Below are 14,486 nucleotides of genomic sequence, written 5' to 3'. Positions count from 1 at the left end.
GGTGATCAGCATTCAGAATGTGACCCAGGGGTTGAGGATGACTAGGTGAAGTGATTGGGAGAGAAGGGTTTGGAGTTGTGAGGGAATGAGGATAGGGTGTGTTGGCCCTGAGTCCAGCTCATGAATATATCATCAATGAACCTGAGCCATACCAGGGTTTTGGGGTTGTGGCTGGCTAGGAAGGTTTTCTCTAGATGGCCCATAAACAGGTTTGCATAGGAGGGTGCCATGCAGGCATCCATGGCTGTGTCACAGATTTGCTTGTATACCTTCTCTTCAAAGGAGTACTAGTTCTGTGTTAAAATAAAGTCAGTAAAATGTATGAGTAATGAGATAATGGGTTTGGAGGCTGGAGAACACTGGGAGTGAAGAGTTTTCAGTAGCATGACTGTGGGCAGGAGGGATGTTGGTTTATAGGGAAGTGGTGTCACCTGTGATGAGTAGAAAGCAAGGAGATAAAGGGGTGGGGATGGTGGAGATTCGGTAAAGGATGTGGTTGATATCTTTGTTATGGAAGACTAGATTTTGGTCAAATGGTTGGAGGTGTTCATCAGCAAGGGCTGAAATTCTCAGTGGGGCACAATAACGAACTACAATGGGGTGTCCAGGATTTCTGGGGATTGTTGATTTTGGGGAGCATGTGTGCGCATTGTTGCAGGGGTGAGGACAGAAATGGATTCAGGGGAGAGGGTGTGAAAACCCTTTTTTACCTGCAGTGGAAACACTTCCTTACCTCCAATCCCTCCAGCGAAAGCCAACCTAACCCCAACATTGAACCCTGTGTCTCCCACTTCATACCACCATCCAAATGTGATCCTCCCCAACCCCCTCCCACCTAACCATCCCCTGTTCAGTTTCTAAGAATTTCTTACATCCGTCGTGGCCTCACCGTCCTCCCCCAAGACCCTTACTAAGAACATCCACCTTTTGGCAGAAGGAAGGATAGCTATACACAGCCTCAAAACAGATGTTAATCTAGTCATTCTACATGCAGGCAAAGGTTCTGCCACTGTCATCATCATCACACTGTATACTAGACGGGAGGCCTCTGCCAATTGTCTGACTCCCCTGCCTATGAACCTTGTCAGAGTGTTACAATCCCAGAAGTCCAGCATGGCCCTCCCCAAAACTTCTCCCATGAATTGTTTTTCCTCCTCACTCCTGTGACACACCACACAGCTACCTTCTATGTACTCCCCAAAATCCAGAAACCCAACAAGCCTGTAAACCCCTTTCGGCTGGTTATTGTGCCCCCCACCCACTGAAAGAATTTTGGCCCTCATTGACCAACACCTCTAACCAATTGCCCAAAATCTAACCTCCCACATCATTTCCTTCTCAGACTCTCCACCATTCCCTCTGCTATACCTCCTGGATCCATACTCTCAACATTGACACCACTTCCCTATACACCACCATTCCTCATGGCCATAGTCTTGCCACTGTTAAGCACCACCTATCCCAACATCCTTCAGACTCAAATCCACTACCTCAACCTTACTAACTTCATCTTAACATACAAGTGTTTTTTTTATGAAGAGAAGGTATACAGACAAATCTGCGACACGTGCAGCGGCATCCACATCTCATCCTCCTACGCCATCTTGTTTATGGCCCATCTAGAGAAAACATTCTGAGCCTTCCAAACCCTTGGTCTGGTTCAGGTTCACTGATGGTATTTTCATGATGTGGACTTGGGGCCAAGACACCCTTTCCTCATTCCTTCACAACCTCAACACCTTCTTTCCCATCTGCTTCATTTGGTCCTTCTCAACCCAGCATGCCACCTTCTCAACATTGACCACCACCTCTCTGATGCTTCCATCCAAGCCTCTGTCCACATTAACCCAATCAACCACCAACAGTACCTGCACTGCGACAGCTGCCATCCTTTCCACTTCAGAAAATCCCTTCCATATACAATTTGGATGCTCAGGGATGGCATACCTACAGTGACAAGAACTCTCATGCCCAGTATGGTGAATGTCTCCAAAGGCATTCACAGACACTCACTATCCCCCAGACCTAAGCCACAGAGACCTCCCATCCCATACCACCATACACTCCCAATCTTCCCACCATCTCCAAGAACCAGCTACAAAGGAGTTCCCTTCGTCACCCAATACCACCCTGAACTAGAACAACAGAACCACATTCCTTGTCAGGGCTTTTGATTATCTATCATCATGCCCTGAAATGAGGGACATCCAACTCAAGACCCTAACCAACCCCTCATAAAATGGTGTTCCATCACCCACCCATCCTCCATAACATCCTAGTCCATCCCTATGACACTCTCGATGCCATGTATTATACCACTGTGGAAGACCCAGGTGCAAGACCTGCCCAATCTACCCACCCAGCACTTCCTATTCCAGTTCTGTCACAGGCTTACCCTACCCCATCAGAAGCCAAGCCACCTGTGAACGCAGCCTTGTCATTTACCAGCTCTCCTGCAAGTAGTACACAGCTTTCTGTGTTGGTATGAGTACCACCCAGTTATACACCAGGATGAATGGCCACTGCCAAAGTGTGGTCGGGAGCATGGCAGACTATCCTGCAGCACACTGTGCAGCTGAACATAACATGCTTGATTTCAGTGGCTGTTTCACAAACTGGACCATCTGGATCCTTCCTCCACCACAACTTTTCTGAACTACAATACATTTTCTGCTCCTGAAACTGTCCGAACCTCAACCTACGATATTGTACTGTCCCCACACTCTCCACCCAACAGTTTCGACCCCTTCTGTCGTATAACCACCTCCCAATTCATGCCACCTCATTGTCATTGTGCATCACTCTATCAATGCACACAGCAGTCTTTTCCCCCTCTGTGCTCTTCTTTTTTTCTGCTCCACTTCATCCCCCACACCCTCCTGACACTACCCTGGCAGCCTTATCCTACCGCCTTCTAATCCCTGCATGCTTCTTTCCCCCCACCCATACTGGCCCTGTCCCCCACCCCCTCCCACCTCTCTTCCCTGTTCCTCATTGGTGCCTTTGTTCAACACAACAGTTGCAGTCTGGTCAGAAATAGCGGTTATGTGTGCACTTGAATGTGTGTGTGTGTTTTCAGAAAAAGCTCAGTGTGCAACAGTCTTTTTGTTGTGCCTCTGTGTCATCTTTAAGGGGACTAGCAATGTACCCATTTCGGTCTCATCATTTTTTTTTTTATTTTGCTTCAGTAAATTTGCCATTTGAGGTTTATATATAGCATGTCCTAAGAAGTAAAATGTTTTGTTTGATGATGAATCGTCAACTTGCAGAAATAGCATGTGTGCATGCGGGTGTACACAAGGGCATGTGTATCTGTCACTTTAGGCAAATTCTAAATACATGATTTTTTGTTTTCCATAGGCTTCACCTGCAACTACAGCTGCAACAAGGACTACCGTGCCAGGCGGTGCAGCTAGTCCAGGTGCACAGCCGTCAATAGCAAGTGCAGCCCCAACATTCAGTGACACTGTGTCGCCAGAATCTGGAAAGACTCAGGCTACAGTGTCCACATCAGGAATGCAGCCTTTTGTGACACCTCACCTCCAAGAGAGTGGCAGTCTTACATCAATGCCACCATCTACAACATCTGAATACCAAATGTCCCCACTCTCTATTTCGCACAGCATTGAACAGAGGTTACCTATCACAGTTCCTTCACCAAATTCTACTGTATATCAACCTTCAGTTATCTCAGATTCCACTTACCAACCAACAGTTGTTTCTACAGGCCTTGGCCCTAGTTATCAAGGAACATCTGTCCCAACAACACTCAATACAAGCCAACAAATGAATAATATCCAAATGCTAAACACAGGAATGCAGGGAACAATAGGTGCACAGGGAGTAACATATCCTGCATCACAACCATCTGGCTATCGACCAGCTCCATTTACAGTATCAGACTACAAAGTGCCTCCGCAGTCAACAGCACACCTTTTCACGGTACCACCACCCACAGCTCCCATGCCTGCTATGCCACCTCGCAGTGGTATTGAGACAGCAGCAACAGCAAGTGGTGTTTTACCATCAGTTGCCAGATCAGCAACAACTCTAGCAGCAAGTAAGTGACATGTCACCTTGTATGAGTATCTGCTTTAATCTGATATAGTTTTGATTATTTCTTCTTTAATTTGCTGAGATGTTTGGACTGTAGTTGCTCCTTGATACATTGTGTAAATAGACAGAAAATGAATGCTAAAGCTACATGACAATTAAAAACTTTGTATGAATCATACTTAAATCTGTACAAAGCAAAAATGTACTTGTTCTAACAAAATACGTTTTGTGTGTTCTTCTGATTATTGTTATTTTTTCAACATTTTTTTTAATTTTCAAAATAATGTAACTAAAGAGGAGTCCTTGGGCAATAACTGTTGTAAAGATTATATATAATGCAGTATGAGAAATTTTTCTATGCTGCAACAATATTTTATGTATTAAATCTTTTTCACTGCATGCTTACAGAGTGTGTGTTTTTATTTTTTATCACAAACTTTAATTGTTGTTTTAACACTGCTGTAGAGCCACACACAACTTGTTACTGTATATCATCATTCTGACTCATACAGTGTCACTTTGCAACATTTCCCTATGTAGCAAATCAGTGTGAATTTTGATGTACTCCCAGTAAGTCCATGATCCAGCAAAACTGTTTGCCTTCGTGATTGTTCTAAACATTCACTGTAGTCAAAGCCTTCAGTACTCGTGATATCACATCAAATATTTCCTCCCATACATTCGAGGCAAACGTGTTCAGATCCAGACACTGTACAGCATTACATTCTCATCTCGTCTTTTACTGGATCCACTAACCTTGTTCAAAAGCAGATTTTCCGGGCCACTGCATCCAAGCCTTGTACTGCTGATCTGTCCAAGAAGCAACAGATGAATACACCTCTTGCCACTCAGTACTATACTGCCCTTGAATGTATTTGTCAACTACTTTGACAAGGTTATGACTTCCTAAAATTATGCCCTGAAATGAGGTAGGTCTTTGCTGTCTGACATTTTGCCCACCATATACTTATAATTTCCCCCCACCTCCACCCCTCATTCTCAGCAATATCCTGATCACACCCTATGCTCCTGCATCCATTTTGATACCCTGTGGCTCCTACCGTAGGGCTTGCCCTTTGCATCTTCCTACCTCCTATACCAGTCCTGTAACTAGCAAAACCTATACTATCAAAGGGAGAGCCACCTGTGAAATGATACATTTTGTGTACCAGCTGCTATGTAAACAACGCCTGACCTTCTGAATTGGTATGACTACCACCAAGTTGGCAGTTATGATGATGAATTGGCATAGGCAGAGGGTGTATATTGGCAACATGCAATATGATGTTGCAGAGCATGCTCAATAACATGATAGTTATGACTTCAGTGCCTGGTTTACCACATGTACCTTCTGGATTCTCCCCCTTGATTCCAATTTTTCAGAACTCTGCAGGTGGGAACTGGAATTACAATATGTCTTTTGTTCTCACCACCCACTGGACCTTAATGTACGATGATTTCTTCAGTCTCAATTCCATTCATTGCCTCATCATAAGTCAGTTGATATAACCATCTACATTTTAGCATTCATCTGCAACACAACATTTCAAAATTTAAATATAATGTAACTGTAGAGTTAAAACAAATCCACTCACAAGAAGTGGCAGGAGAACACACACAGGAAAGGTTTCAAAGATTGCAAAATTTTAGAGCCAATGGTTCCTTTGTCTGGCAGAAGGCTTGAAAGGGAAGGTAGAGGCTCGAAGGGGGAAAAAAGTGAGGTTTAAGAAAAGGGGTTGATTTTGGAAAAGTCGCCCAGAACCCAAGGTCAGGGGAGACTTGCTGGATAGGCCAGATTCATTGTACAACATTTCAGAAGTTTCTTTCTCCTCTTGTCTGTACTGCATATTGTTCACTTTCACTTCTGTATAAGGCTGCACTGCAGAAATTCGAACTGCCTCAATATCTCCATAATTACTTTCAGAAAAACACATCTCATCCCTTAAATTTGTTAACAAATTTAACTTTTTCACAAATGTTTGCCGGTTTGTGTTATTACGTCCCCTTTAAATCAGCTGTAAGTTATTGTGTTGTCAAAATAGTAAAACGTCTTTACAAATTTTAGTTCTAATTTTTTTATCTGAGTCTCCCAGCATAGCCTGATTCTGTTTGATTGCACTTTATTACTTTTGTTGTTCTTCATCTCTTAGTCACAACACATTCTGTTCCACAGGTCTTTCAAGTCATTTGCCATGTCTGATAGAATTAAAATGTCACTGGAAACCTTAAAGTCTTTATTTCTTCTTTCTGAATGTTAACTCATGTTACAAATTTGTCCTTTGTTTCATTTACTGCTTGCCAGATGTACGTATTGAATAAGGCTCTCTCTCTCTGTATTCAACTCATAGAACTGCAGATTGTTGCTTGTGCAAGTTTTAGATAACCTGTTGCTCCTTGTATTTTGTACCCAATAACTTTACAATTTCCCTAGTATATCCCAGTCAACAGCTTTTTCTAAGTTTACAAATGCTTAAATGTAGGTTGTTGTTCTTCCATTGATCTTCCACCATATCAGCTTTTAGAAGATCAGCTTCTACCAGCTGTTCCATTCTTAGGTAATTTGTGTTTAAGTATGTTACATTATTCTTGAAATCTGAGGTTTTCGACAGTCTCTTATATCCTACATACCAGGTGAAACAGTTTTGCAATATTTATTATGAGGATCATAATTATTCTGAAGGAATGTCACATGCCCCAGGTGCATTATTTCAACTTGGAAATCTCAGTGCTTTGTCAAACTTCTACCTACTTGTCATTCATCATTCTTCAGCTACATTCCATAGATTTTCATGACAATAACACATTAACAGTGTCACCTTGACCATTTCTGAAATGCTTGTTTCCAGTGCAGACCCATAACAATATGCCTTTTTTCACTATTGCTTATGTCAATGGATTTTGCCTATTCCAATCTATGTTGTCACAAGAACAATTCCCCATTCTTCTCTGCTGTATGTGTGTGTATATACACTGTGTGATCAAAAGTATCCAGACACCTGGCAGAAAATGACTTAAAAGTTTGTGGCACCCTCCATCAGTAATGCTGGAATTCAATATGGTGTTGGCCCACCCTTATCCTTGATGACAGCTTCCATTCTCACAGGCATATGTTCATTCATGTGCTTTAAGGTTTCTTGGGGAATGGCAGCCCATTCTTCACAGAGTGCTGCACTGAGGATAGGTATTGATGTTGGTCTGTGGCCTGTTACGAAGTCGGCATTCCAAAACATACCAAAGGTGTTCTATAGGATTCAGGTCAGGACTCTGTGCAGGCTAGTCCATTACAGGGATGTTATTGTCATGTAACCACTCCACAACCACACTATTAACACCACCACCTCCAAATTTTACTTTTGGCACTACACATGCTGACAGATGACGTTCACTGGCCATTCGCCATACCCACAGCCTACCATCGGATCACCACATTGTGTACTGTGATTCGTCACTCCACACAGTGTTTTTCCATTGTTAAATTGTCCAATTTTTACACTCCTTACACCAAATGAGGCATCGTTTAGCATTTACCGGCGTGATGTGTGGCATACGAGCAGCTGCTCAACCATGAAATCCCAAGTTTTACTCACCTCCTGCCTGACTGTCATAGCACTTGCAGTGGATTCTGACAAAGTCAGCCTGTACATTTTTGTGCTCTACGTGTCCCTTTACATTTACATTTCACTATCACATCAGAAACAGTGGACTTAGGGATGTTCAGGAGTGTGGAAATCTCGCTTACAGACGTATGACACAAGGGTCATTCCATGTCAGTTCAACCAATTTGAGAAAATGTTCCAGCTGATAGTCTTAGATTTGGCTGAAATTTAACACACCAATGCTACCAAGTGTGGAACACTCATGTTCCCCTGCCAATTACTTCCAGAATTATGGCTTGTGAAAGAAGGTGGCGTGACCCGGAAATTGTAACCCGCATCTGGCAATCTATCTTCATATGATGATAACAAACACTAAAGTTTCCTGGAACTGTACTTCTTGTGCCCACAGGGTGTATCCCGGATCTCCATAGCAACAAATCTTGGTTCGATTCCTCCAGATCATACAGTACAAAGCGAATGCCACGTTTTGTTCCATATGTTGTTTTATGACATTCATATGCTTCTGCTCTACCAATACTGCAACTTGCTTGAACAAAAGCACCACTAGTACACTCTCCTGCCTCCATACTGACTTTCCACAACAGTTCTGATCAGTCTGTACTAGAATCTTAAAAACATGAGTAACGTGTAATTGTTGCTTGTTTCCTTTGTTGTTCCTGCCTAACAATGTCTCATTCTGTCCCTGAAAACTATCATTCTTTAACTTTCTGTTGCCTAATGGTTCCCAACAATTGCTGTAGCTTTATCTGAAACAAGCTGTCTGCATCATCACTATTACTTGCTAAATCATGTTAAAAGAAACATAACCAAATACATCTCTGTCAACTTTTATTGTACACAAATGCCTTGCAATAATAAGTTGAAATTTTGCCACATATTATATTATGGTCTACTTATGCAGTGTTTGAAATTTGGCTTGGATACCACTTGTTCCTTTTGTGCTACCACACTTAGAAAATCCATGTTTTTCAGGTAATTTTTCAAATTTTGTGTGCATGTAACTCTGTGTGACTGATATGGGCAAGATGAGTTCTGTGTGTGTTCAGGCCACATTAAGCCTACCACAAAAAAAATTTATACCCTTTTTGAGTGAATTATATTTGGCATAGAGGGCACCTACAATATGTACCTCTTAACGTATTACATTTTTTAAATCACATTTTGGAATTTTTTATTTTCCCTCAGAAACATGTTGTTGGTGTTTTGATTCATAGTGTGTGTTCGCTAAGTGGATGTTATTGGGTTGTAAAAATTTCACTGGACTGTGCGGAATAGTTCCAAAGCTATTAAGACCTGAAGTTGGGTCTGAAGATAGATTGCCAGATGCGGGTTGCAATTTCCGGGTCATGCCACCTTCTTTCACAAGTCATAATTCTGGAACTAATTGACAGGGGAAACTAATACTTTGTACACGAGTGTTCCACACATGGTAGAATTAGTGTAGTGAATTTCAGTCAAATCTGAGACTATGAGCTGGAGCCCCTGGTTGAACTGACATGGAATGACCCACAAGTGACACCCAGTCACCTGACCACATTCAAAGTCGGTGAGTTCCACGGAGTGCTCTATTCTGCTCTCTCATGATGTCTTATGACTTGTGAGGTCACTGATATGGAGTACCTGGCAGTAGGTGGCACCACAATGCAACTAGTATGAAAAACAGATTTTGGGAGTGTCCAGATACTTTTTATCACATAGTATATATGTTCCATACTCCCTCACATGCCCACAGTGCCATTAGGTGGCATTCAGGTCTGCAGTGGGCAGTGGTGTTGATATCATTAGTGTAATATTCGTCTTGACATCGTTAGCGTAGCATTTATGCTTCTGCAGCTTTGCGTTTCTGTTCTAGCCATTCCTGCTTTGCCATTTTTGCAATTTCTCTGAAAACCATTCCCTTTTGCATGCTTCATTTGCTGCATTTATAAAGTTTTTTTACATAAATTAAATCTTAACGTCTCAAGTGTTTGTCAGAACCATATACACAAAATAATAATCTTCATGGTAACATAAAAAATTATAAATCCAAATATCAATTCAAAATGTCCTTCATCCATTTCACTGATGCTAGAATGACTGTCTCTTAATTATCACTGACACAACTACAATCTGTCCACATAAACGTAAACATTCAAATTGTTTTCTGTTCTTCAGTTTACGACATGTTTATCACACTGCTTCATTGTCTAGTTTCTTCTCTTGCATCTGTGAACATGGTTTACACCAGAGTGAACAAAGCAAATGTGAATTCCTCTGGTGTAATTGCAAGTGAGTAGGAACAGCATTCAGTTGCATTCTGCTTGTATTCATGGTGCTCGCACACACTTTAGTTTCATGGCAAGAACCTTTGAAGTCCTACTCACATGTAGCATTGGGGCCCAGTTGCTATCAGCGTGGTTTTGTGCTGTCTGAGATGTTAAGTTTCAGGATTGATTTACAGCCACCACTGTATTTATTTTATGTGAGGAAGGTGCCAATGGTACTCCTGTTTTCTTTTTCATTATCATACATACTCTTGTTTTTCTCTTATTTTAGTTCCGTTGATATCCATGTACTCACCAAACCAGAATTCCTGCTCTTCTTACTGTTTGCATCACTGATCCTCATTATTGCTAGATTCAGGCTATCCATTTCTCTTTTTGAGTTCTCTAACCGAACTAACAATTAAGAGATTTAAAATTCCATACATTATTCTGTAGAATACCACTTTTGTTTCTGCTAAGAATCTTGAGTAGTTTCCATACAGACACATTTATGGGATACAATTTGATCTCTAGAATATTTTACATATTAGAGCTGCAGGCCCCCCAGGAGGTATAATAGCTATAGTTTTCCCTTCCTTGCAAATGTTTGGGGTACCAATGTAGTGAGACTATGTTTACTAGTGTTAGAAGATCAGATCACTGAGAAGAAAAACTCCTGCTGTTGCTCTTCAGCAACCATGTTTAGTCTGTCATCACAGATACCCCCCTGATGTCATTTCACCTGTGGTGCAGCTGAGACAAACAAACCGTTCCATCTCAGCAGGGTCCATGATTTAAGGGAGAAAATATTCCATACACACATTTTATTAACAAGACAACTGTACAACACTTTTTTAATTTGTGGCAATTTAGTCTCCATAGTCTGTAGATTTGAGTTTCTTAAATGGACAGTGGGCTGAGTCCATTTTGAATTCTACATAGTTCTTGTTTGATATGTGGAAAATTTATTGCAAATGTCCACAAACCGTGTTACTTAACCCTTTGACTGCTGGAGGCACACCATCTGCTTGGCACACTGAGGCGCCACGTCCTGCGGCGTAATCCGGCTACTGGCACGCTGCCTGCCTGCCCTCAGACCAGATCGGCCCACGCTGCCCAACCCGCCCTGTGCTGAATACTTCTTGGCTGATTACGACTGGCGCAGAGCCAGTGTGAATTTTTGACAACTTTGGGCTGTAATATCTTGGGCAATAGTTCTTGTAAAGAAATCAGATGTGCCCATCTCGTACAACTTTCTGCGTTCTCTTAAGAATAATAATGAAAAGAATTTTACTAGCTATATTGAGCCAGAAAATTGTATATAAATCGGCCAAACAAACAGGCACTCGAAAAAAATTTTTTTCCAAGTTTGGCTTTTTGCGTCTCCTGAACTAATGCTATGACAAATGTAGTAGCCCAACAACACAAGGTTCTTAAATACAAAGTTTCATTTCCAGAGCACTTTCCAGTACTGAATGAATTAAGTGCAAAGTTAAAGATTTTGTAAAAATGTCAAAAATGTGGTCTTTATCGTCCTGATCTTGCTAAAAATGGTATGATTTTGCTAAAACTGGTATGCCCTGTAAAACATACCAAGCTGTATAACTGGAATGAAAGTTGGGCACAAAAATCAGGCCTGAAAACAATGTAAACTTCGGATTTGCATATCAAGTAGAGTGAACCCATGATGAAAATGAAATTTAGATTGCTATAGATTGACAGCACAACGATAAGGAATAAAAATTTTTATTCCCCTACTATTTTCCAATAATCTACAAATTAGTCAAAAATATGTTGATTTTTATTAAAAGATCAAGGCAGGTTAGATTTGATACTACTTTTACTAATACCATTTTCTATTAATGCTTGAAAGCCAGTCTCATTTGAACAACAAATTTTAAGCCCCCCACAGATCAATGAATTTAATTTCCAATATTGGCCCACAACAGAGGCAAAGTAGCAAGAAAAATTGCACTGAGAACAGAGTTTTAACTTTGGCATGTTGTTTCTCGTTGATCAAAGGCATTTGAATCAGTTACAGAAAACAGGTTTTGTACAAATAGACTGAATGTGATCTATGTTTGTACTACCAAGGATAAAAAAATATAACTGTCCATGTTACTTGTTAATAATTTAAATGTATTGTATGTAGATTAATATATGGTTTTTTTTTAAAATACTGGCGCAATGTATTCAGCATTATTACATTTGCCACAGTACAGATATTGCGCCATCTCAGTCACCAAGTCCATTCATATGCCAGTAACCAGCACTGGCGAAGTTAAAAATAGATTTATATTTCTTTTTACATTTTTGCCTCTTTTTTTTTCCCAGAGGCATCAATAAATTTTCTCAGATTTAGTTCCCAATGATTAGTAATGGTTCTTTGTATGATAAGTCTCAAAGCAGGGTACAATACATAATGGAACATTGCAAGTTTTGCATTGGTATCTTGTTTCCCAGTGCACTTTTCTTTTTTGTGCAAACCACGCATCTGCGCATTAGCATACTTTCCTGCGAATGTTCACTCGCGATAACAGCTGGAAAATGTCTCCCTGTGAATTGCATACGGTTCTTGTCATCGTAGCACCTTCCCCTACCAGCTTTTTTCCATTCTGTAACATATTTTTCTACAGTCTCCCTTACAAGAGAAAGGTGAAACTCTGCGAGTGCCATTTTTTGCCCTGTTACCGACCAGTGGAGAGCATGAGCATTTAGAATGCACAAATCCAGAATGTGAAAAAATATTTCTTGTACCATTTAACAGTCTTATGCACTGATCCCACTGAGCTCAGTAACATGTCAAACAGTCAACTGCGCCCATACTGAAATTGTAATCTACTATACATTACGGTTTTTTTATTTTCCTCCAGTATTTCTGTCAGTCTTCTATGTTTCAAGCACTTGTGTGCCTTTCACTTAGTCCTGTGGGCAGTGTTTTACTGGTGACCAGTCAGTCAGAGTCAAATGGACCAGATCTGTTTTAGTGGAACTTCTGTAATTGCATAATTTTGTACAATTGCACACTGTTGTCTGTGTTAACATTACCGAATCTCAAAAACTGTTTATTGTGCAGTGGAATTCAATAACAATGTTTGTTTCCAGTTTTGTTTCATATGCCTTTATTTGTGTCTGTACATAGAATCATATCATATCATATCATTATCAGAATCCAAGGCTGGTGGCAAACAGGCAAGACGATATTCAGCTGTATTTTAAACATGTTGACAAATATATTAGTTCCCTCAATACTGTTGCACCTGGGAGTGAGGACACTCCAGTCAGTTTATTGTGAGTTTTTGTCATTGTATTTCGTGAGGATATGCTGAACCACAAGTAGTATATGCGCAACTGTCTTGAAATCATTCACAGTGCGATAGTTTCCTTAGTCATCACTGCACTTGTTTTCTGTAACGTCATCACGTTTCTGATAAATGCCATAAGAGGCCAAGTGCAATTATATCATGGCCGTGTATTAACAACTAGGTTGAAACATTTTGTTTACAAACATGTCACCGATTAAAAGCATCAACACTGGTGTGAACACACATTCTAAGTGATTGCAATACAGCCTCTAATGTACCTGGGGCAGCAAACTAAGTTATATCTTCTGTTATCACCTCTACATGAGCTGTGATAATTAATGTGTGTAGTGAACTGTGTGTAATTTGTTACAGGTGGTGTACCGAGTATACCTGGAATGCCAGTTGTGACAACACCAATATCACTACCTGGGATGCCACCTATAACGGTGTCAGCTTCTATACCACTTGCAGCATTTGAGGGCCTTCCTCCTCCTCAGTAGATGGCTCCTGTTAATCTTGAAATTGTCATTTGGGAATCTTGGATAACACAGCTTCTCACCTTTGCATTTCTGTGATAGAAGTGATTTTTCTTCGAGTGACGTACATTGAGAAAAGTTATTACAAAGGGTTGAAAATATTGATAGATACTGAATGTCTCTTATGCTGCCAGGGATTGCTGGACTGTGAATATAAAAAAAAATAAACAGTGCCTCATTAAAAAGGAATTTCTTTTGTGGGAATTGACAGTGTTGTAATCTGTAATGAAATTATAAAACTTAATTTGTTGTTTATTAATGTTTTTATCTTTGTATGTATCATATTATAGTTACAAGTATGCATGCTTGTTCGCTTTAAGAATTATGGCATTCACTGGCACATTGTACGAAGCAAGAAGCTGATGAAACATATGATATGGAGATTATATTCTGTCATATGTATCAGAATAAATAGCCATCAAAATTAACTTATTTAGCAGATACCAATGTTTTATTTCATTTCATACATATTTTAATTCATGCTTTGTGTATTGAATGTGTCAGTGAGGTTCTGGTACTGACTTAGGCTCTTTCATATTCATCAAACGTACACGAACCAGCAAATGTATTAGATTTTAATTGGCAGTAATGCATAGCTTTATTTTCCCGTCCATGCTGAATTGTTAAATATATCCTTTCATTAGCTAGAGAAGCGATTATATTTAATACATTTTTCAAACAGTTAATGCTAAATGCGCTCTCTCTCTCTCTCTCTCTCTCTCTCTCTCT

At 40.4% G+C, this 14,486-nt stretch overlaps 1 protein-coding gene across 6 annotated transcripts in view; it reads left to right on the top strand.

The window, feature by feature from the left end:
* LOC126195760 (Golgi reassembly-stacking protein 2) overlaps positions 1-14,198 on the top strand; it is a 59,948-nt gene extending 45,750 nt beyond the window's left edge. For all 6 annotated transcript variants that reach the window (XM_049934407.1, XM_049934422.1, XM_049934399.1 and 3 more), the window contains 2 exons: positions 3,361-4,060; positions 13,594-14,198. In XM_049934407.1, the coding sequence (XP_049790364.1) occupies positions 3,361-4,060; positions 13,594-13,721 (828 nt within the window). In that variant the 3' untranslated portion in view covers positions 13,722-14,198. The remainder of the gene's footprint in view (positions 1-3,360; positions 4,061-13,593) is intronic.
* The last annotated feature ends 288 nt before the right edge of the window (positions 14,199-14,486 follow it).

The sequence above is a fragment of the Schistocerca nitens genome, chromosome 1, assembly GCF_023898315.1.
Source record: "Schistocerca nitens isolate TAMUIC-IGC-003100 chromosome 1, iqSchNite1.1, whole genome shotgun sequence".
NCBI lineage: Eukaryota > Metazoa > Arthropoda > Insecta > Orthoptera > Acrididae > Schistocerca > Schistocerca nitens.
The sequence above is the reverse complement of the archived record's forward strand: the minus strand, read 5'-3'. Positions and strand labels throughout refer to the sequence as shown.